This window comes from Rhineura floridana, chromosome 3 (assembly GCF_030035675.1).
Source record: "Rhineura floridana isolate rRhiFlo1 chromosome 3, rRhiFlo1.hap2, whole genome shotgun sequence".
Classification (NCBI taxonomy): domain Eukaryota; kingdom Metazoa; phylum Chordata; class Lepidosauria; order Squamata; family Rhineuridae; genus Rhineura; species Rhineura floridana.
The window spans coordinates 228,963,811-228,987,812 of NC_084482.1; the positions used below are offsets into that span (position 1 = coordinate 228,963,811).

Sequence of the window (24,002 nt, forward strand, 5' to 3'; positions counted from 1 at the left end):
CAGAAAGATATATTTTCTCCTGCAGAATCATCTCACACGATTTGGAAACGCTAAAGAGACACATGTTTTCAAAGGCAGTTGCTAAATGATGTCTCTGAAAACAATTTCCTAAGTATCAGGTTTCTACTTTAGTTTTTGTCGTCAGCTGCCCCTTTGTGTTCAGATCAGGCCTCAGGAGAATAATGTAGCACTTGGGAATGAAGATGCAGCCCAGGAGCCCAGCACTGGAGGCCAAGATGGAGAAGACCTGCACAGCTACCATGTATTTCCCCTTCGTGCTCAGGTAGGTGGGCACAAAGGACACCCAAACACTGCAGAAGACCAGCATGCTGAAGGTGATCAGCTTGGCTTCATTGAAGGCCCCAGGCAGCTTCCTGGCCAGGAAAGCCACCGTGAAGCAGATGGTAGCCAGGAAGCCCATGTAGCCAAGAGCAATATAAAACATGGCAACAGACCCTTCGTTGCATTGCAGGATGATCTCTCCACGCTGGGAGTGCATGTCAGACTCTGGGAATGGGGGAGAGATGGCCAGCCAGATGGTGCAGATGACAACTTGGACACTTGAACAGGAAATGACAATGGAGTTGGCCAGACTCTTCCCCAGCCACCTCCTCACTTTGTTCCCTGGCTTTGTGGCTAGGAAGGCCAACACCACAGTGATGGTTTTTGCCAAGACAGAAGAGATGGCAACTGAGAAGATAATGCTGAAGGCTGTTTGTCGGAGAAGACAGGTTGCTTTGTTTGGTCGGCCGATGAAGAGGAAGGAGGACAAGAAGGAGAGCAGGAGGGAGATGAGGAGGATGTAGGAGAGGTCCTGGTTGTTGGCTTTGACTATGGGAGTGTCTAGGAATTTAATGAAGATTCCTAATGTGCAACCTGTGGTCAAGGACAAGAACAGAGCAAAGGAAGCCAGGATGATTCCCAGATATTCCTCATAGGACAGGAAGGTGATGATCTTGGGGACACACTGATCTTGGTCCTTGTTTGGATGTCGATGTTCTGGACATTTGTTGCAATGCTCAGCATCTGTAAAGAACAACAGTTATATCCAGGTTATACCCATCTGTACCAATTTTCGTTTACCAAAAGAAGTAACAGTTTTTCCCACTACAAGCAACTGTAACTACATCCATTAAAAATCAATAAAATTAGGAGACAACCAAGCAGATCAGAAATCAGTATTATTAATATTATGAGTCTGGGAAAATTGGACAGCATTCGACATGGTAGGGACCACAACGGAAAATGCCACATGTCACAATAACCCAATCAAGTGCTTTAGGGTGAGAAAAATGGATTAGCCTGAAGGCTGAACGTGCATTTATTGATTGAAATTCTTTTGTCCAATCAGCTTCTAAAGCAATATTATAAGCCATCATCATGTCAAACATTTAAGATACGAGCAACTATGAAGCTCATGAAACAGAACTCAGGCCTCCCAAGTCAAAGAGCAACACTTGAGCAATTCGTTAATAGAACGCAGGTCTCTTTTAAATAGTTCTGCCTTAAAAGAGGAGTTCTCCATGAATTGTACCAGCCTTATCTTGCCTCATTGGTTTAGGAATTATTTGGGAAACGCTTTTAAAAGATGTCTGCATGGCTTTTTGTAAAAATCAGCAGCCAAACGCAATAGGCGGTTTAAAAATTCAAATCATGCAAAAATTGTATTATGTTAGTGTTGGAAGTGTTGGATTGCAGCTGCAACTTAAAGCAGAGATAGAGAGAGCAACCTCCAAACATCCTAGACTGTCCTTTCTCTTCTGTGCTAAACTACCTTCAAGTGTAGACTGATACTCTTAGGGTTGCTAACTTCCTTTCCTGCCCCGCCTTTGTCTCGCTTTGGTAGAGGAGACATCTTTCCTTTCTCTCCCTCCCCAGCACCATAGAACAAACAGCAAGCATGGCTCTATCAGCCATCTATTTTTTGTTAATGAACAAGCTTTCCTATTTTCCTCAAGCCTAGACTGTCGGTGTGATCATATCCAGGGAAACGTGTGGGCTACTTCAGGTAAAATTCTCACACACACAGCTCAGATAGTACATGTTTGCTGCTCTTTGAAAAGTTAGGTGATGTAAAAAGTCGGATATGCTTCACATTGGATTCCTGCATCGAGCAGGGGGTTGGAATCTATTATTGTATGATTCAATGAAAAGTGACTTGTGAAAAGTACATGGAGTAGTAATCTCTCTCAGAGCCCCACACCATGATCAAACATGCCCATTTCTCCCCCCCCTTGCCTGCAGATTCCACTGCTGCTCTCCACAGAATCATTGGCAATCACTCGTGGCCGACTAAGATTATCTTCCAAGATAAAGTCTTAACGGTGGGTCTGTAAGTGACTCTGGAGGCCAATTCTGGATCCACACAGCCTCCCACAGGGAGGACATCGGTTTCCGGATGGGAGATGGTCACGATGAGGATTTGCTTGACGTGCCTTCCGCTTAGCTCGTTTGTCCTTTCTGCCCTGTATTCGTGCTTCTTCAAAGTCCATAGCACCTTTGATAATGGCCGACCTCCATTTGGGACGTTCACAGGCCAAGACTTCCCAGTTCTCAATGCTCATGTTAGATTTTTTTAGATTAGCTTTAAGAACATCTTTGAACCTCTTTTGCTGTCCACTGATATTCCATTTTCCATTCTTAAGTTGGGAGTAAAGTAGCTGCTTTGGAAGACGGTGCGTTCAAACAGCATGGTCGGTCCAGCAAACTTGATGTTGACCAATCGTTTCAACACTGGTGGTCTTCGCTTCTCCCAAAATGCTAACATTAGTCTGTCTTCCCAAGTAATTTGCAGAATTTTCCAGAGGCAGCATTGGTGGAATCTTTCAAGAAGTTGGGAGTATTTGAGTCTTTTGTATTTTTCTTTCTGTATTTATAGTTTACAATGTGCCTGGGGAAGAGATCTTTCCACCTAGCGGGGAGACATGAGGGGGCCCAAATCGCCGTAGTGACGGGCAGAGGGAGGTATGGTGTTATGAGAAGGACGTGCCAGGTAAGGGGAACGCGGCCCAGACATGTTGTGGCTGTGCCTTGTTCCGGTCCTTCTCATACCCGCAGGGTTGTTGGTTGTCCTCTCAGCCAACTCTCAGATCTCCAGCTGCTGCTTTTTAATGCCAGATCGGTACAGAATAAAATCCCCCTCGTCCATGATTTGATTCTGGACGAGGCAGCCGATCTGGCATGCATAAACGAGACCTGGGTGGGCGAACAGGGAGGAGTTAGTCTCTCCCAGATCTGCCCACTGGGGTATTCGGTTCAGCATCATGGTAGATCTGAGGGTCGGGGAGGTGGGGTTGCTGTGGTCTATAAGAGTTCCATCTCACTCACCAAGCACCATGTCCATACAACTACTGGTCTGGAGTGTTTGCACCTCGTGTTGGGCCAGAGGGACAGACTGGGAATCCTTTTGGTGTACCGCCCACCTTGCTGCCCAATGGCTTCCCTAACTGTGTTGACGGAAGTGGTCTCGGAGGTATTGTTGAGATCCCCCAGACTATTAGTACTGGGAGACGTCAACATTCATGCCGAGGCTACTTTGTCTGGGGCGGCTCAGGACTTCATGGACTCCATGACAACCATGGGGCTGTCCCAATATGTTAGTGGCCCAACACATATATCAGGGCATACTCTCGACCTTATTTTTGTTACTGGACATGGGGATAGTGATCTGGACATGGGGAGTTTTACATCTCTCCCTTTGTCATGGACAGATCACTGCTTGCTGAAGTTTAGACTTTCAGTGACCTTTTCCCTCTGCAAGGGTGGGGGACCTATTAAATTGGTCCACCCCCAGAGACTAATGAATCCTGAAGGTTTTCAAAGGGCTCTTGGGTTTTTTTCCAGTTGACAGGACCGGTGCTCCTGTCGAGGCCCTGGCTAATCTGTGGAATGCGGAGATGGCCCGGGCTGTCGACACAATCGCTCCTGTGCGCCCTCTCCTTTGCAGAGCTCATTCAGCTCCTTGGTATACTCCAGAGTTGAGAGCTATGAAGCAAGATAGGAGGCAGCTTGAGCGGAGTTGGAGACGAACTCCCGACGAATGCAATTATACGCTGGTCTGTGCTTCCACCAAGCGGTATATAGGAGCGGTGAGGGCGGCAAAAAAACAATATTTCGCCGCCACTATTAAGGCATCTCTCTTCTGCCCAGCAGAGCTGTTTAGAGTCGTCCGAGGGCTACTCCATCTAGGCCTGCAGGACACTGTAGATACATTGGTGGCCCGCTGCAATGAGTTTGCTGAGCACTTCCAGCATAAGATCTTACGCATCTGTCGGGACCTAGACTCTCATTTTATAGCAGTTAACCCTAGTGAGGTGTCTGGAGCACAGTCTTATCATGTTTTGTTGGATGAGTTTCAGTCGGTTCAGTTCGAGGACGTGGACAAGGTGCTTGGACAGGTACGTGCAACCACTTCGGTACTAGATCCTTGCCCCTCTTGGCTAATAAAAACTAGCAAGGAGGGAACAGTTGGCTGGGCCAAGGAAGTGATAAATGCCTCCTTGCGAGAGGGAGTGGTCCCCGGTTGTCTGAAAGAGGCAGCAGAGAGACCACTCCTGAAAAAGCCTTCCCTGGACCCAGAGGATTTCAGCAGCTACAGACCAGTGGCGAATGTTCCATTCCTGGGCAAGATCTTGGAGCAAGTGGTTTTTGGCCAGCTTCAGGCACTATTGGATGAAACCGATTATCTAGATCCATTTCAATTGGGTTTCAGGCCTGGTTTTGGCACTGAGACGGCCTTGGTCGCCCTGTTTGATGACCTATGCCGGGAGAGAGACAGAGGGAGTGTAACTCTGTTGATTCTCCTTGATCTCTCAGCAGCTTTTGATACCATCGACCATGGTATCCTTCTGGAGAGGCTTGCGGAGTTGGGAGTTGGAGGCACTGCGTGGCAGTGGTTCTGCTCCTACTTTGCGGGCCGTCTCCAGAAGATAGTGCTTGGGGAACATTCCTCGACACCATGGGCACTCCAATGTGGGGTCCCGCAGGGTTCGGTTTTGTCTCCCATGCTTTTTAACATCTATATGAAGCTGTTGGGTGCGGTCATCAGGAGTTTTGGAGTGCGTTGTCACCAGTACGCTGATGACACGCAGCTCTACTTCTCCTTTTCATCCTCTTCAGGTGAGGCGGTCAATGTGCTGAACCGTTGCCTGGACGCGACAATGGACTGGATGAGAACTAACAAACTGAGGCTTAATCCTGATAAGACTGAGATGCTGTTGGTGGATGGTTTCTCCAATCAGATGGTGGATACATATGGGGTTACACTCCCCCTAAAGGAACAGGTTCGTAGTCTGGGAGTCATTCTAGACTCTTCCCTGTCACTTGAGGCTCATGTAGCCTCGGTGGCACGGAATGCGTTCTACCAACTTCGGTTGGTAGCCCAGCTACGTCCCTACCTGACTAAGGAGGATCTTACATCAGTAGTACATGCTCTGGTAACCTCACGTTTGGATTACTGTAATGCACTCTACATAGGGCTACCTCTGAAGACGGTTCGGAAGCTACAGCTGGTGCAAAATGTGGCGGCCAGACTGCTAACAAGAACGAAGCGATTGGACCATATAACACCTGTTCTGGCCCGCTTGCACTGGCTTCCAATATGCTTCTGGGCCAGATTCAAAGTGTTGGTATTAACTTATACGGCGCGGGACCACGATATCTGTCAGAACGCCTCTCCCATTATGAACCGGCTCGTACACTATGGTCTGCTATGAAGGCCCTCCTCCGGGTCCCGACCCATAGGGACCCATAGACAAGATCAAGGGCCTTCTCAGTGGTGGCCCCCGAACTATGGAATAGTCTCCCCGAGGAGGTGCGCTTGGCGCCGACCCTATCATCCTTTCGGCGCCAAGTTAAAACCTTTCTCTTCTCCGAGGCATTTTAATATTTGTTTAATGATGGTAATGTTTGTAATTTGATCTTAGTTATGCAGTTTTTAGATTGTGAAATTTGATTTTAGATTGTGATGCTTTTGTATTTTCCTGTATTTTATTGTATTTATGTTCACCGCCCAGAGAGCTATTGCTAGTCGGGCGGTATATAAGTTTTAAAAATAAATAAATAATAATAAATAAATAAATAGGACAATGGCTTTGTAAATAAGCATTTTGGTCTCCCTGCGAATATCCAGATCCTCGAACACTCTACACTTCATTCAGGAGAATGTGGCACTTGCAGAGCTCAGACGATGTTGAATTTCAGCATCGATGTCAGCGTTTACAGACAGATGGTTGCGAAGATAGGAGAAGTGATCAATGTTCTCCAGCATCACACCATTAAGCTGGATTGATGGTGCTACAGAGGGACTAGTTTGCACCTGTTGATGAAGCACTTTGGTGTTTTTTATATTAAGTGAGAGTCCAAGCTTTCGGTATGCTTCTGCAAAGACATTTAGGATAGTTTGAAGATCTTTCTCTGAATGTGTGGAGACTACATTATCATCAGCATATTGAAGTTCTACGACAGAGGTTGACAAAAAGCTTTCCATCTGTTTGATATATGATTTCCACACCAGTAGGAAGTTTCTCCTCAATAAGGTGTAAAATCATAGCTATGAAGATAGCAAATAAGGTAGGAGCAATGACACATCCTTGTTTTACACCTGATCCGACTCTGAATAGATCGCTCTGAAAGCCATTGTTATCCAAAATTGTTGCTTTCATGTTGTCGTGAAGGAGTTGCAAAATATTCACAAATTTATCAGGGCATCCAGGTTTCAGAAGGATGGTCCAGAGAGTGGTTTGATTCACAGTATCAAAGGCCTTAGTCAGATCAATAAATGCCATATATAAAGGTCAATTCTGCTCCCGGCATTTTTCTTGATGCTGTCGTGCACTGAAGTTCATGTCCACTGTCCCCCTGGAAGGGTGGAAACCATTTTGAGATTTGGGGAGGACATCCTCTGAGATAGGCAGGAGGCAATTTGCAAGGATCTTTGCAAGGATTTTATCTGTGGTAGCAAGAAAAGAGATACCGTGATAGTTCCCACAATCAGGTTGTGAAAAATATCATGAAGGAAGAGGCCGCACAGAGGATCTCCAACAACAAGAACTTTACTATAACTAATGATATACAGAGAGAAAGGCCCACAGCATGGTACTGCTTGCAAGGCAGGCCTGGAAAACTGTAACTGCTACTGCCTGGGCTGACTCAGCAGTCGCTGTATGGCAAGCCTCGAGGGCCAATACACTACAGGTTGCTATTGCGAACTCCTTCTTTCCCAACGGTCTCTGGCCATAAATCGAAATCATGCCCAACTCTTGCATTGAAATCACCCAGGAGGGTAATTTTATCCTCCTTAGGTATCTCTGATAGATGTTGTCCAGCTGGGTAGAATAGTTGCCTGCTGGTTTTTGGCAAGTTTTAACTGGAGAGTTGAGAGTCTTTCATTAATGCCAATAGGAACTTCTGACCAGAGCTTCACAAGATTATTTTTAATTGCAAAGCCTACTCCATGTATTCATCGTTCTTGTTCTGGCAGTCCTTTCCAGAAGAAGGTGTAACCTCCTTCCTTCAGTTGTCCTCCTGCTCTTTGAGTTTCTTGGATTGCTGCTATGTCAATATTAAAACGTCTCAACTCCCTCATAATGATGGCGGTCCTGCGTTCAGGACGTTCACTATCTGTATTGTCCAGCAATGTCCGTATATTCCATGTTCCAAAGTTCATTTGTCTTTTGCGACTGCTAAGTGGTGACCCCACTGGATGCAGTGATCCAGTCAGGGAGAGAGATGAGGCAGACTATGTTTAGGGCACCTTTTCTAGACCCCTCCCCAGACGGGGTGAGCAGAGTGCATCCTTACTAGGACTGCTCAGTCATGGATACAGCTGCTGAACTACTCAACTGCCTCGGTCCTTGAGCCAAGATGACTGAGTCTGTATCCACCGCCCATGTGCTGGTCCATGACTAGGGACTTCTGGATTTCACAGTCCTGCCCCTTGTCACCATTCGACAATTGCCACAAGGCTTTTGGTTTGGTTTGATTTGGTTGGAAGACGCCTGTGCATGAATTTGTTTTATGTGGGGAGATTGGCACATGACGATCAACACACAATCTTGACAGAAAAAGGCTTTGATCCAATGGCATGGATACCACAATGATTGGACGTCTTTTATCTGTTGCAGCCTTCATCCGCCTTCACAACCGTTGTAACATACACATTGTTATCTTACACCTGTTCTGCCATTGAGGACTTTCTTGGATCGCTCTTTGTCTGGTTCCTCTCCCTCAACCTCACCGCCATGGGTGACCCTGCTGGGAGTACATGACTCCCGATGGCATCGCTCACAGGGTTCTTTGGAACACTCAAGCCCACTCACCACTACAGGGTGATGATGCAGACGGTGTTTCTAATATGAAGGATAGAATTCTGTAACAATTCAGACCCCTTTCCTGAGAAATCATGTGAAGTTGTCGATGCTATGATATGGGCGGTGATGTCAGAAGTATCTAATCTGACACTCTTAACAGGGACCTTACTGCGGCAAATCTATATGAAACATTTGTGCCTGGAAATATCACCGCATGTGGCATTTGTGATGCCTCTTGTGTGATGCTTGACTAACACTCTTCTGCATTAGTGCTCTCAGATTCCCAGTTCTGAGGATTCTCCCCCACTCAGTGTAGGCTCCTAAATGTCATGCAATGTGACTCTAAGCAAGAAAGCATGTACACACCACACGTGAGGAAAATGCACAGGAGTGCCCACTCCACATATTAATTATAATCACATACCATGGAGCAGTTCCAAATTTCCCTTTTAAAAAGCCCTGGATAACTGAGTGAGCCTTTGCCCCCTTCCAATGGAGTCACCCACCTTCCTGAGTGGAGATGGTCCCTTCTGTGCAGGGAAGGCAGTTATAGCAGCAAAGTGGCTTTCCTTCCTGAACCACCTTGAAAGATCCGGGCAGGCAGCTTTCCACACACCTGGAAGGAGGCAGGGTCTAAGCGTGAAGACAAGGAATGTCAAGAGAAAATGTATTAGTGGTAAACGAGCTATGGAAATGAGAAACAGGATGGGGAAGGACCGAACAAGACCTCTACCACCATTGTTTAGATTGCAGCTTGTAATTAAGCCTAACCCTGCAAAACTGGAACAACCCCATTGTTGCTTGAGGCCCAGCTGGGCTCAGTGGCATGGAGTGCCGATTTCCACCTGTGTCAAGTTCACATTTCCATGAAGATTTTTTTTAAAGTGGAAATTGATGCAGAAATGTGGAGAAGTGAACTCAAGACAATGAGAAAAAAAGCTAAAGTTGACAGATTCGCCAGGCCTACATATCACCAAACTTTGTGTACAAAGTCCCAAATGGTGCAAGGCTCAAGTCCTTAGAGGAGGGACTCTCAAATATCTCCCAGTATGAACTTTGAGATCTGCAGAGGAGGCCCTGCTTGGAGTCCCACCGACTAGCATAGCATGTTGTATGGTAATGAGGAACAGGGCCTTCTGTGTTGCGGCACCATGGATGTGGGAATTTATTTTTCAGCTTGCCTTGTAACCCACACGGGGAATGTAAAGAATGAAGGGAGGCTAAAATAACAACAAATGATATTGGTGCCTGTGATGCGTCCTTCCCTGGCTCTCCCTGTCAGGTTCCTACCTGCTCGTGGTTACTGCCTGTCTCTAGGCACCACCAGGGACTCCACCAGTCCAGACCGCACTCTCTTATGGTTTACCTATCCGCTCTAGCACAGATCTCAACAGATCCCCCTGCTAGGCAACCACCAGTAACGTCCCAATACTAGTATTCCCAGAGACTCTGAATACTGGTATTGTTATTCTCTTCACCGCTGCCACCATTTGTTACAGTTCCCCTTCAGCCTTGGTCATTACCTTACCCTCCCTTCTGGTCTGTGAAACCCCAGCCAAGGATCAGGCCTTTGGTAAACCAGATTAAGTATTTATTACAGATAACAAAGCTAACAAGATTAACAAGATTTCTTCTTAAGGCACATAAGCATATGGTTTTACTCAATACTAATCCGAACTCCACCTCCCTCCTTCTCCACGCTCTCCTGGCAAACAACTCTCTCAAACCCCACCAAGCAACCCACTCTTTCTCTTCTCCTCCCCAGATTCCACTCTCTCTCCTCCTTTTATACATTCAGCCATTTTAAACACTCAGCCAATCATCTCGCATTCTACTGCCCATTCACTCCCCCTCCTCTTTCACTCCACTTACCATGTATCTTCTAAAACAACAACACTTACCATATATACATTAATATAGGAACATCACATTCCCCCCCCCCCTTAAACAACAGCAGAGTATTATTCCTGTTCCAGGATTTATACGTCGCGTTAACAAATACAAGTCTCTATGGGGAAAATGTCTTTCTTTGTTCCTCTGTCTGGTCACGTCACTGCAGTCCCAGCCACTTGCCTGGAAAGTCCATCGGCCAGTACATTGTCCTTGCCTTTTATGAACTGGAAGTCCACTTGATAGTCCTGTAGGGCCCAGGTCGACCTCTGCAGCATAGTGTTATGGTTTTTCATAGTCTGCAACCATAACAAGGCCCGATGATCCGTAGTCACTGTGAATCTTCATCCCCACACGTATGGGCGCAACTTGTTCAGTCCCCACACGACCGCTAGGCACTCCTTATGGACCGACGAATAGTTTTTCTCCCTCGGCGTCAGCTTGCGACTCAGGTACGCCACTGGATGTCTGGTGCCTTCTCTCTCCTGTAGCAAGACGACTCCCAGCGCCAGGTCCGACGCATCTGTAGCCACGATGAATGGTTTCTCATAGTCTGGTGCTATTAATATGGGTCCTTGGCACAAGGCTTGCTTCAGTAGATCAAAAGCCTTCTGACATTCATCCGTCCATACCACACGCTCAGAACACTTCTTCTTTGTTAATTCATGCAAGGGGGTTGCTATTTCCCCAAAATTTCTCACAAACTTCCTATAAAATCCAGCCACACCCAGAAATGCCCTTACTTGTTTTTTGGTTAAGGGGATCGGCCACGCTTGTATTGCCTCCACCTTGCTCCATAAGGGGGTGATTTTCCCACTCCCCACCTTATGTCCTAAATAGATTACTTCCTTTAGTCCAAACTGGCATTTCTTAGCTTTTATTCTGAGGCCTGCCTTTCTTAATGCTTCTAATACAGTTGTCAGGTGTTGGACATGTTCAGGCACCGACTTGCTAAAAATGGCCATGTCATCGATATAGGCCACTGCAAAATCTGACATGCCTCGCAACACAGTATTGATTAACCTCTGAAATGAACTTGGTGAGTTCCTTAGTCCCATGGGTAAGGTCACAAACTCATATAACCCATCTGGTGTACTGAAGGCAGTTTTGGCTCTTGATTGCTCGTCTAGTTCCATCTGCCAAAATCCTTTACAGAGATCTAGTGTAGATATAATGGTTGCTGCCCCCAATAACTCTAACATTGCGTCTACCCTAGGCATAGGATACGCATCTGGGACAGTAATTTTATTGATTAGCCGATAATCAATGCAAAACCTTGTCGTTCCATCTTTTTTCGGAACCAGGACAATACTTGAGGCCCAGGGACTGATGGATTCCCTGATCACTCCTAATTCCAGCATCTCTTCCACCTCCTTTTTGATCTCATTCAAAACTTTCCCATTCCCACGGTACGGAACAGATCTGATTGGGGCATGATCTCCAGTATCAATGGAATGTATAACTATACTGGTTCGGCCAGGTTTGTTGCTAAAGAGATTCCTATAGGTTTTCAAAACTCTCAGAATCTCTTCTTTTACTTCCTCCTTCACCTCCTCTGACCATTCCACTTGATCTACCCCTCCTTTGTCTTTGCTTTCCTGTACCAAATCTGGAAGTTCAGGCCCACTTCCCTCAGGGAATAAGGTAACTTGCAACACCTTTGCATCCCTGGTGTGGTAAGGCTTTAACATATTTACATGAACCACTTTGCTTTTGTTTAATTGGTCTGTGGTGATTACATACGTCACTGTGTCAAGCCTTTCTCTGATGGTATATGGTCCTTCCCAGTTAGCCTGTAATTTGTCATGTTTCCTGGGTATGAACGCCATAACCATATCTCCCACATCATACACACGTTCTCTGGCTGTTCTGTCATACCAGTAACTTTGCTTCTCCTGTGCATGACTCAAATTCTCTTTCACTACTTCCATCATTGATGTTAATTTATTGCGGAATTCCAATACAAAATCTACTACAGAAGTTTTGTACTCTCCCAGGGTTCCTTCCCACGAATTTTTTAATAATTCCAAAGGTCCCCTCACTTTTCTAGTGAACATGAGTTCAAAGGGTGAGAAGCCTGTTGACTCTTGAGGGACTTCTCTATACGCAAATAAGAAGCATCCCAACCATTCATCCCAGTCTTGTGGGTGATCTTGAACATAGCTTCTGATCATGCCCTTCAAAATGCCATTGAATCTCTCTGTTAACCCATTAGTGGCGGGATGGTAAGTAGTGGTCTTTAGATGTTTTAGACTACAACATTTCCACATACATTGCATCACTTCTCCCATGAATACACTGCCTTGATCTGTCAGCACTTCATGAGGGAAACCCAGCCTCATAAAGATTTTTAATAAAGCCTCTGCCACTACAGGGGCTTCTACAGATCTCAGTGCTTCTGCGTCTGGGTACCTGGTGGCAAAATCCACCACCACCACTAGATATTTCTTGCCATGCCTTGTGGGTTTGGAAAAAGGGCCCACCAAATCTATTCCCACTCTATAAAAGGGTTGTCCAATTATAGGAAGGGGCTTTAAGGGTGCCTTGGTCTTTACTCCACTCTTTCCCACCTTTTGGCATATTCCACAAGATAGACAATGTTGTTTTACATCCTTGGAGATATTTGGCCAATAATAATGTGCAGCCAATCTCCTCTTGGTCTTTTTTATTCCCAGATGTCCTGCACATGGGACATCGTGGGCTACCTCTAGCAATCTGGTTCTGTATTTGCTAGGTACTATCAATTGCTTCACTGGTTCACATTCATCCTTTCTCTCAGCAGACATCCACAGTCTATATAAAATCCCATTCTCACACACAACTTGATTCCTCAGTTTGTCAGTGAAAGGAATCTGTTGGGTCAGGGCTTGCTCTTTTATTTGATCCAAACTGATATCCTTATTCAGTTCTTCTCTGAAGGGCTCTGTCTCTTCTCCAGAGACCAGGTGATACAATTTGTCTCCTTCAGCAGGCCTGCTTGTGGTTGCTATGGTGACCTGAGGCTGGCAAACAGATTCTTCTGTTTCTTTCCTCCCCCAACATGGCTTCTTTTTCTCTGCCGAGTTGCTGTCTGGTCACTACATATATTTTCCCCTGTGCCCCCATAACATCTCTTCCCAGTGTTACTGGTTCTTGTTGCTGGGCATTAATACCAACTTTATATTGGCCCTTTCGGCCTCTGCATTCCATTTTCACTAGGGCCACAGGCAAACTCTCTGGTTGACCCCTCACTCCTTGGATATTCACCATTTCCTGAGGTAATATTTCTTCAGATTTTATTAAATCTGGCCTCAGTAACGTCTGAGCGGCACCAGTGTCAAGCAATGCCCAATAACTTGCCCCTTGTACACTCACTTCCTCTCTCAGACTTGAATCAAGGTCTGTTACTTCTGTCCAGTTTATCTGGCAAAACTGAACCTTTTTCGCTGTTTCTAAAGCCTTGGGCTCTGCTTTCACTGCCCTTGTCTGAGCAGGATTACTAATGGGGTTGGCAACCTCACATTGAAAACATAGGTGCCCAGGTCTACCACATTTGTAGCATAATTTCTCCTCTGTTTTAGGGTACACAGATCCACTCTGGGGTGTCCTGTGCCCTTCAGATTTTATTAGAGGACTCACTCGCTGTGGTACCACATCCCTTCTGCCAGCACTATATGGTCTGGGTTTAAACTCTCTTGATGTTTTCCCCACCCAGCCAGTTCTATTGGAGGCGAAGTGATCCGCCATCTCAGCGGCCTCCTGCACAGATGTAGGGGAACGGTCTTTGACCAGGAGCCTTGTTTCTGGTGGTAACTGATGGTATAATTGATCCAGTATCATGAGGCTTTTCACCTCTTCCACTGACTGAGCTTTGGCACTACTCATCCACTTTCCATATATATCCATCAATTTTGCTCCCAGTTCCACAAAAGACCTCCCTGCTTGGATCTGACAGTTTCTGAAAAGCTTTCTAAAGTAGTCAGGTCCCAGTCTGAACCTTTTGTATACTGCCTCTTTAAACTCAGCATAGGTGATGGGCTTGTCTGAGGGGAAATATTGGTATACCTCAGCCAATTCCCCTTTAATCAGATTTGATAAATACTGCATGTATTTATCTTCAGGTAGCCCCCACAACTGAGCTGCCTTTTCAAAGGTTGTGAGATAAATTTGAGGATCTTGACCAGGCTCATAGACAGCAAAGTCCTTTGGAGTAATTTTTATTTTTGCTCCATCTCTGTCTTTCATTGTCTCATCAGAATGAAACTTCTCTCTTTCAAATTTTAACTTTTCTGCCTGTAATTCCGCATCCACTCTCATTCTCTCAAATTCCAACTCCCTCTGTTTTTTCTTCTCTGCACCTTCCATCCTCAATCTCTCAGCTGCCAACTCCCTCTGCTTGTCTTTTTCCTCAGTTTCCATCCTCAATATCTCAGCTTCCATCTTCAATCTCTCAGCTTCCAACTCCCTCTGCTTGTCTTTTTCCTCAGCCTCCCATCTTAACTTCTCTCTCAAGTACTCTATATAAACGGGATTGCTTAATATCCTTCTGGGGTCTCTTCCCTGACAGGTTGTTTTTGCTGGGCAGTTGCAAATCCTATAAGTGCTATCCTCAATTCATCTACCCCTTTACCCTCGTGAGGTAAATTGAATGTTATGCACTTCTCCACCAGCTCCTCTCTTTTCATCTTTATGTATTCAGCCATGCTGTTGGAGTTCACTCACTCTTTGCCACACACTCTTTGCCAGTCACTCTCACAAGAAATCTTTGTTTGTTATTTCTGTTTGCCACACCACTGTTAGGGATTCTCTAGTATTCGTATCTGGATTCTCTGTTGTTCATATCCCACCGCTACTGCCACCACATGTGATGCATCCTTCCCTGGCTCTCCCTGTCAGGTTCCTACCTGCTCGTGGTTACTGCCTGTCTCTAGGCACCACCAGGGACTCCACCAGTCCGGACCGCACTCTCTTATGGTTTACCTATCCGCTCTAGCACAGATCTCAACAGATCCCCCTGCTAGGCAACCACCAGTAATGTCCCAATACTAGTATTCCCAGAGACTCTGAATACTGGTATTGTTATTCTCTTCACCGCTGCCACCATTTGTTACAGTTCCCCTTCAGCCTTGGTCATTACCTTACCCTCCCTTCTGGTCTGTGAAACCCCAGCCAAGGATCAGGCCTTTGGTAAACCAAATTAAGTATTTATTAAAGATAACAAAGCTAACAAGATTAACAAGATTTCTTCTTAAGGCACATAAGCATATGGTTTTACTCAATACTAATCTGAACTCCACCTCCCTCCTTCTCCACGCTCTCCTGGCAAACAACTCTTTCAAACCCCACCAAGCAACCCACTCTTTCTCTTCTTCCCCCAGATTCCACTCTCACTCCTCCTTTTATACATTCAGCCATTTTAAACACTCAGCCAATCATCTTGCATTCTACTGCCCATTCACTCCCCCTCCTCTTTCACTCCACTTACCATGTATCTTCTAAAACAACAACACTTACCATATATACATTAATATAGGAACATCACAGTGCCCTGTTTGACCTCCCTTTCCCTTCCCTTTTTCCGTCATTCAACTGTCTAATTTCAGATTGTAAGCTCCTCAAGGTAGAGACCTGTCCTCTTGTATCCTATGAAGTCTCATGCCCACTTACAGCACTACCTACAGCAGAGGTGCCTCACTTTTTTTAGTCTGAGGGTCACATTGACCCATAGTGAACATTCCAGAGGCTGCCATGTCAAAGTGGCCACAGTCAAAGTGGTTGCATCCAAAGTGGGTGTGGTGCGAACTATTTCAAAAGCTGCCTTCCAATACCCATCATTTGGCATCACAGTATTCCAGGTGGGGATTGACGGGAGCAGTCAGGAAAAACATTCAAAATTAATGTAAAACCTTTTTAAAAAAAGACAAACGGTGAGAGGGGCCTCTGGGGACACAAGAGCTGAGATAGTTTCTCCTGCCAATTTTGTTCATTCACTGAGATGAAAATATCCTGAAGGGTTTGGAGATGGTTAAATTTACATGAACAGTTTTGCTTTTGTGGATGCCCACCACCCTTGCTACCCGTCTACTTTGTGGTTCCCATGGCTATTCCAAAGAACATCTGGACCAACTGCTTTTACAACCTTCCATCTTCGCTGGTCACCATAAAGTCCCTGATATAGACTGAGAACACATTACCAAACTACACAAAAACCTCATCAGAAGCGAATTACATGCTTCCACCCTGTTAGAATACTGTCGTGTACAACGTATACTGAGGGGCTTGAGGATCCTCAAAGCACCTGGGATGTTTCAGGAAGATGAGGAGTTCATGAATAAATGGTGCTCTATACTTAATAAGTGCTCTCAAGACCTCATGATTTTGCTAGTGAGCACCTCTTCCCGGATTAATTCTGAGTTAAAACTGTCCCTAGATGACACTATGGACAAATACAAAAAATCAGAAATCCCTGATATGGAACAGAGACTTTCTTCATTAGATCTAGAATAAATTTTTTTTAACAAGGATATTAAGTTGTTCAAATACAAGAAGTTCGTAAAAGATGAGAATGATTACAAACAACATAGAGTATATCCTTGGCTTTGTAAAAAACAAAAGAAAGTCAATTTCTCCGTACATGAAACATCCAGGGGATCTATTACAGATTGGGACACCACTACAGCAGATAGCAGTGACGCCGACAGTTGTAACCATCACATACCATCTTTTCTGGAAGACAGAGGAACACACAAAAGAACAGCTTCTCACGTAAATCACCTGAAATGGTTTATGAACAACAAGTCTCCCCCATACCGCCTCCGCAAGAAACGCTAGTCAAAAATCTTTCTCAGAAACCGTTAAGCGCTTTACAAACACATGTTTTGGAGAAAGAACTTTCGGTTGTTTCTACTCCCCTACGTGACCCGGTTCAAATCAGACTGGATCTCTTTCGCTTCTTTAGAAGCATCAAATTGCATCATTTTTTTGGAGCAACCGCATCCACTCCAGCGGTACTTCACAGCTTGTTTAAAACTCAGTCAAAGTTTATGCCTCTTATGCCCACGGATCCCTCCATCACCACATTTGAAAGTCTTGTTTCACGAGATCTGGAAAGAATGGAGACATCCACACATAATCTGTGGCAAAATTTGAGTAAAGAGGAACATCTTGCCCTCAAAAAATTATCCTGTGACACCGACATCATCATCAAACCAGCTGACAAAGGGGGAGCAAGTCATTCAAGACACCAAATACTATAGAAAGGATACAAACCATGTCCCCACGACCCTTTAATTACCATTGCACGTGAAATTTCCATCATCCTGGAGGAAGGCCTTAATCTGGGTTATATAACTCTGGAAGAAGATTTTTTTTTATGCAATTCTAACCCCAGGACATCGGTCGTCTACACTTTACCTAAAATTTACAAAGGCATTACACCTCCTCCAGGTAGACCCATAGTCTCGGGTTGCAATTCCATCCTCGAACCACCGTCACAGTATGTGGACCATTTTTTGGAGCCTTTCATTCCCATTAGTACATCTTAAGTACGGGACTTTACTGATTTTATCAACAAGACACAGGCTATTCGTCTAGAATCTGAAGACATCTTGGTCACTATGGACATGTGTTCTTTGTATACCAACATACCCAAACAACAGGCTATAGACGCCATACGGGACACATTAGAAGAAAGGACACCCAGACAGCCCCCCACCCATTTTCTCTGCTCTTTAGCAGAAATAGCTATGGAAAAGAACTATTTCAAATTTGGGAACACATTCTATTGGCAAATCAAGGGGGTAGCTATGGGCTGTCCTATGGCTCCAGAAGTGGCCAATTTATATATGGAGTATTTTGAGAAAGACATCACCGCCCCGTCTAGCCCCTTTTCTAATCAACTTGTATGCTGGCTGCACTACATAGATGATGTGTTCCTTGTTTGGAGAGGTAGTAATGATCGTCTACAAGAATTTTTCACATGGGTCAACAGTAAGAACAGCAACAGTCAATTTGATTCACATTTCAGCACAGAAGAAAACCATTTTCTAGATCTTGACATCATCAAGTGTGGGGACCAGTTGCGCATATCACTATACAGGAAATCCACAGATAAAAATAATCATTTAAGATTTGAGAGTTCACATCCAAGAACACTAAGAACCTTCCCTACAGCCAGTTCCTTCGTGTTAAACGAACTGCAGTACTTACAGCGATTTTAGACAGAACTCTCAGACCCTTAAGCACCAGCTGTCAGAAAGGGGCTATCCTAAACAGATCATAGAAGACAGCTACAGGAAAGCTTCACAACAAAGACGGTCAGATCTTTCACATCCCACGAAGAAGCCAACCTCCGAAAGACTGCATTGCAACTTCACTTTTCATCATATTACCAATAAGTTACAAAATAGCATTCCTAGATATTGGTATCTTGTACAACACATTCCTGACTGCCTTGGAAAACCTACGATTGCATTTAAGAGAACCAGAAACTTCAGAGATATACTCATCAGGAGCACCTTTAGAGACGCTCCACATCATCCCAGAATAGGTATCACTGCACCCACGGAGCACCATCCATGTGGTCACTGTGTTTACTGTAGGATCACGCAGAAAGTGCTAAGTTTCACTAACCCCTGTAATCAGCAACAATACACCTTAAAAGGTTTCTCCACATGCAATACGCCTAATGTAATTTACATCATACAGTGTAGTTGCCCCAAGTTATATGCAGGTCAAACCAGCAGAATCCTAAAAGTGCGGATAGGTGAACATTTAAGTAATATCAAACATAAGGGAACAGGTGCACCCCTTGTTGAGTGTTTTGTAAAATGTGGACATTCCCTTACAGAATTTAAGTTCTGGGCTGTAGAAAAGATTTGTATGCATCATACACACATTTTATTGAAAAAAGAACTTTCATGGATCCTGAAACTCCACATGCTTATCCCCAATGGGATGAATGAAGAGATGGAGTTTCTTCCTCTTCTTTGGGTTCTGACATTTTGAGATGATCCCTGGTTCACAGCTGCGATTCATTTCCCAGCTCGATACCCTATGGAGTTTTTTCATGGAAGGCGTTTTGTGCGTGTGTATTTACACTAAAGTAGTTACCTGAGCCTTTTCATTGCATAAGATCACAGCATATTTGTCATATTTGTGTATTTTGACTACTAGACAACTTTGTCGACAGATTCCTTTCGGTACGTGAGTAAAAAGTTTGTTCCCCTTTCTGCTCATGGTCTGGTTGTAAATTATGTATAGCAATTTGATAAGGATTAAATATTGATTTATTTTATGTTTATTTGTTGTAGCCCCTGACGAAGGCTGAGGTTTATGTGGCCAAAACGCGTTGGGCACAGGCTTTTTTACTTTTTCAAATAAATACATTGGAATCTTTTCACCTGGATTTTCTTCCTTCAGCATCCTGGGTTTTCCTCCCTCCTTTCCTCGTTCCAAGCTGAAATGGATCAACCAGAGAGAATTCTGGGAGCCTGTGGTTCCCTAGGACTCCCTACTGTCCAAAGCTCAGACAGATAATTTGCAACCTTGCAAGGGGATGCAACTAATCCTTAGCTGTTATCCTTATCTTCAAAGCAAAGGAGTAGATCTTGGCAGGGGTGGGATATGGCTATTTGCTTCCCCCCCTCCTTATTGACTGATAAACCCCATAAAAATGAAGAATGCTCTTTCAGACTGAGTTCCCTTTTTCCATCTGAGGAAGCTTAGCAGTCATGGAATAAGAGGAGAGGTCCTCTTGTGGATAAGGAATTGGTTAAGAAGCAGAAAGCAGAGAGTAGGAATCAACGGACAGTTCTCCCAATGGAGGGCTGTAGAAAGTGGAGTCCCTCAAGGATCGGTATTGGGACCTGTACTTTTCAACTTGTTCATTAATGACCTAGAATTAGGAGTGAGCAGTGAAGTGGCCAAGTTTGCTGACAACACTAAATTGTTCAGGGTTGTTAAAACAAAAAGGGATTGCGAAGAGCTCCAAAAAGACCTCTCCAAACTGAGTGAATGGGCAGAAAAATGGCAAATGCAATTCAATATAAACAAGTGTAGAATTATGCATATTGGAGCAAAAAATCTGAATTTCACATATACGCTCATGGGGTCTGAACTGGCAGTGACCGACCAGGAGAGAGACCTCGGGGTTGTATTGGACAGCACGATGAAAATGTCGACCCAGTGTGCGGCAGCTGTGTAAAAGGCAAATTCCATGCTAGCGATAATTAGGAAAGGTATTGAAAATAAAACAGCCGATATCATAATGCCGTTGTATAAATCTATGGTGCGGCCGCATTTGGAATACTGTGTACAGTTCTGGTCGCCTCATCTCAAAAAGGTTATTCTAGAGTTGGAAAAGGTTCAGAAGAGGGCAACCAGAATGATCAAGGGGATGGAGCGACTCCCTTATGAGGAAAGGTTGCAGCATTTGGGGCTTTTTAGTTTAGAGAAAAGGCGGGTCAGAGGAGACATGATAGAAGTGTATAAAATTATGCATGGCATTGAGAAAGTGGATAGAGAAAAGTTCTTCTCCCTTTCTCATAATACTAGAACTTGTGGACCTTCAAAGAAGCTGAATGTTGGAAGATTCAGGACAGACAAAAGGAAGTACTTCTTCACTCAGCGCATAGTTAAACTATGGGATTTGCTCCCACAAGGCGCAGTAATGGCCACCAGCTTGGATGCCTTTAAAAGAAGATGAGACAAATTCATGGAGGACAGGGCTATCAATGGCTACTGGCCATGATGGCTGTGCTCTGCCACCCTAGTCAGGGGCAGCATGCTTTTGAAAACCAGTTGCCGGAAGCCTCAGGAGGGGAGAGTGTTCTTGCACTCTTGGGTCCTGCTTGCGGGCTTCCCCCAGGCACCTGGTTGGCCACTGTGAGAACAGGATGCTGGACTAGATGGGCCACTGGCCTGATCCAGCAGGCTCTTCTTATGTTCTTATGTTCTTATCTACCTGGACTCGCTGAAGCTGACAGAGAGGAGCCTTTTGGGGAACCAGGCAACTCTGCAGTAAGTATAGGATCTTAGCTTAGATAGACTTTTGTTGTATTCCTTTGTCTGTATTGAACCTCTCCCCTTTGTTATGCCAATGTACCTCGTGTAACCCATCTGAGGGTGATTAGGTTTGAGGAAACAGACAGATGCTCATTCTTTTGTATATACCAACTTATTTACTTTTAAATAAACTATCTTTTTATAAATGGTGTGCATTGGCTTGGAACTAAAGATTCTCAGTCTAGTCCTTGACTGCTGAACGTTACCATTTACCTTTATTAATAAGGGTTAATCCCATCAGTATTCACAAGGACCTCTGAGGTCCCTTCTATCAGAGAAAGGAAGCAGAAGGAAGAAGGGTGGTGGCAGTACTACTAATTGATTACTCCTGAAGGAGGGAAAGTTTTTGCCTGGGAAGCAGAGACCCAAAGGAGTTGGGACTGTTCTCGGAAGCAAAGAACCCACCTTGGGGCGCTGAGGGCAAGGGACCCCAGGGGGACAATTCTTTGACAATCCATGCACATGAAACTCTCCATAACCTTTCTTAGAAAGTTTCTGTGAAACAAAACTGTACAATGTGGGTTCCCAGGAGCATTTCAGAAAATACGACCAGCCTGGAGGCTTCTGAATGCTTCAAATGATGGGAGATATGAGGATTTTTTTACAGTTCAACCTGTAGGGAACTCTTGACTATCTCATCGAGATACTGAGAGAATTGACCCCCTAGAAATTTACCCCAGAAAGGCAGCTGAGCCCCCCTTTCCCATACCACACTTTTACAGGGACCCACTGCCAGATCGGGAAGAAATGCTGAACGTTGGAGTTGACAGATGTTCAAAGGCAGCCCAACCCAGAGTCTGGAACACTTGTTTGAGTTTAAGGGATAGAAAATACAATGAAATGAAAGACATGATTTCTCCCACCTGGTTGAACCATTTGGGCCACACAATGGCATCCTGGTTGATGGTGAACTTTTGGTCTGTGGATCCCTGTCTGCATAAACTCCCAAACTTTACCCTATGGAGGGACTTATTGCGAAACAACACCCAGTTCACAATGTCCAAGTCAGCCGCCAGCTCCCCGTTCTCATCGAAATACACTCCGTCCATGGAAGAATTGTAAAACTGGGGGCTTCTCAGGAAAGAGTGGAGCTAGAAGGGCAGATAAAAGAGCGGCATTTAGAATTTAGGAAACCACACTGGCTATCCAACTCTGCCCATTTCATGCTTGGATCTCTCCTCTGACTCAGGATTGGTTGCGGACTCAAGTAGCTGTGCATCTTTAAAAAGTTTGCTATATTGAGAGTTACTCCCAGTGAGACTTACTCCCAAGTAAATAAGCCTAAGGCTGCCATCTTGTAGGTGAGAGTATGAATTTAATGGGACTTCCAGCTAGCAATGCAGAGGGCAGTGCTGCAAAATAGTCTGCTTTTAATATGTAGCTGAGAGCAAAATCTGTCTTTCTCCCCTCAGCATCAAATTTGCGAGTTGATTAAAAAATATTCCCAAGCACACTGCTCTTATCTGCTCATTATAAAAATAAATACAAGAAATATATAGTCTGCTCCCTGGCTGATGACAGGGTGCTCAACTGATCCGAGTTACCGTATGCTCAGCCAGCGCATATCATATACCAGTAGAACTCTCCTGTTAACCTTCAAGAAGGACAGGATGAAGCACAGGCCATTCCAGTACAAGTAGAAAGACCAAAACAAAAGGCAGTACAGACCATGGATGGAAAGGATACTCCAGTAGTGGTGACCTTCAAGGTGTGTGCAATGTTTGTTTTCTTGCCCAAGAATAACTTGGGGTACATGTGCAACAAGTGCAGCTGGTGGCAGGAACTGAGTGAATGGCTCTAATGGGGCCCAATAGTCTTCATAAAAACATAGGAAGAGAGCCAGGCCATAAATCACATGGTCTTCAATGTGTGTATAATAATGCCCAGAGTATGGGAAACAAACAGGACGAACTTGAACTCTTAATACAGGAGAGTAAATACAACTTGATAGGTATAACTGAAACTGGGAAGGATGACTCCCATGCCTGGAATACAGCCATTGAAGGATATAACTTGTTCAAAAAGAACAGAAGCAATAGAAATGGAGGCAGAGTCATGCTATATGTTAAAAGTATATGTCCCTGCACAGAAATAAGGAGGGTGGGCTTGGTAGCTCCACCGAGAGTATAAATGGGGCAAGGAATAAAAGGAGCATAGTGGTTGGAATATACTACCATCCATCCAATCAAAAGAAGATGAGGATGAAACTTTTGAAAAGCAATGACAATGTTTCAACGAGGCATGATGTAGTAGTAATGGGGGACTTCAATTACCCTAATATCTTTTGGGAGATATATTCTGCCAAGCACAGCGCCTCCAAGAAATTCCTGAGTTGTGTTGGAGATAACTTTCTCCTACAGAAAGTAGAGAAAGCTGCTAGAGGATCAGCTATCCTTGATTTGATTCTAACCAATAGAGGTGACTTGGTGGATGAGGTGGCAGTTACAGGAACTCTGGGGGAAAGTGGCCATGCTGTACTAGAATACTTGATTTTAGAAACATAACATAAGAACATAAGAAGAGCTTGCTGGATCAGGCCAGTGGCCCATCTAGTCCAACATCCTGTTCTCACAGTGGCCAACCAGGTGCCTGGGGGAAGCCCGCAAGCAGGACCCGAGTGCAAGAACACTCTCCCCTCCTGAGGCTTCCGGCAACTGGTTTTCAGAAGCATGCCGCCTCTGACTAGGGTGGCAGAGCACAGGAAGCAAAAGCTGAGAGTAGCCATACATGCAACCTGGACTTCAGGAAAGCTGATTTTAA

General features: G+C 44.8%; 1 protein-coding gene across 1 annotated transcript; it reads right to left on the reverse strand.

Moving 5' to 3' along the window:
• Positions 1-115: 115 nt before the first annotated feature.
• On the reverse strand, positions 116-22,291 carry LOC133379104 (vomeronasal type-2 receptor 26-like). The gene is made up of 3 exons (XM_061613715.1): positions 22,106-22,291; positions 8,816-8,942; positions 116-1,026 (listed from the first exon to the last, which is right to left on the reverse strand). Exons 1-3 carry the CDS (start codon positions 22,289-22,291, stop codon positions 116-118), a joined length of 1,224 nt encoding a protein of 407 aa, XP_061469699.1.
• Positions 22,292-24,002: the final 1,711 nt, after the last annotated feature.

Bases quoted from the DNA above. Each gene is read 5' to 3' on its own strand.
- LOC133379104 (XM_061613715.1), bottom strand. From the start codon at position 22,291: ATGGACGGAGTGTATTTCGATGAGAACGGGGAGCTGGCGGCTGACTTG. The intron at 8,943-22,105 runs GTGGGAGAAATC...CTTCACGCTTAG, and splicing joins GGCCCAAATGGTTCAACCAG to ACCCTGCCTCCTTCCAGGTG. The intron at 1,027-8,815 runs GTGGGTGACTCC...TGTTCTTTACAG, and splicing joins GACCATCTCCACTCAGGAAG to ATGCTGAGCATTGCAACAAA.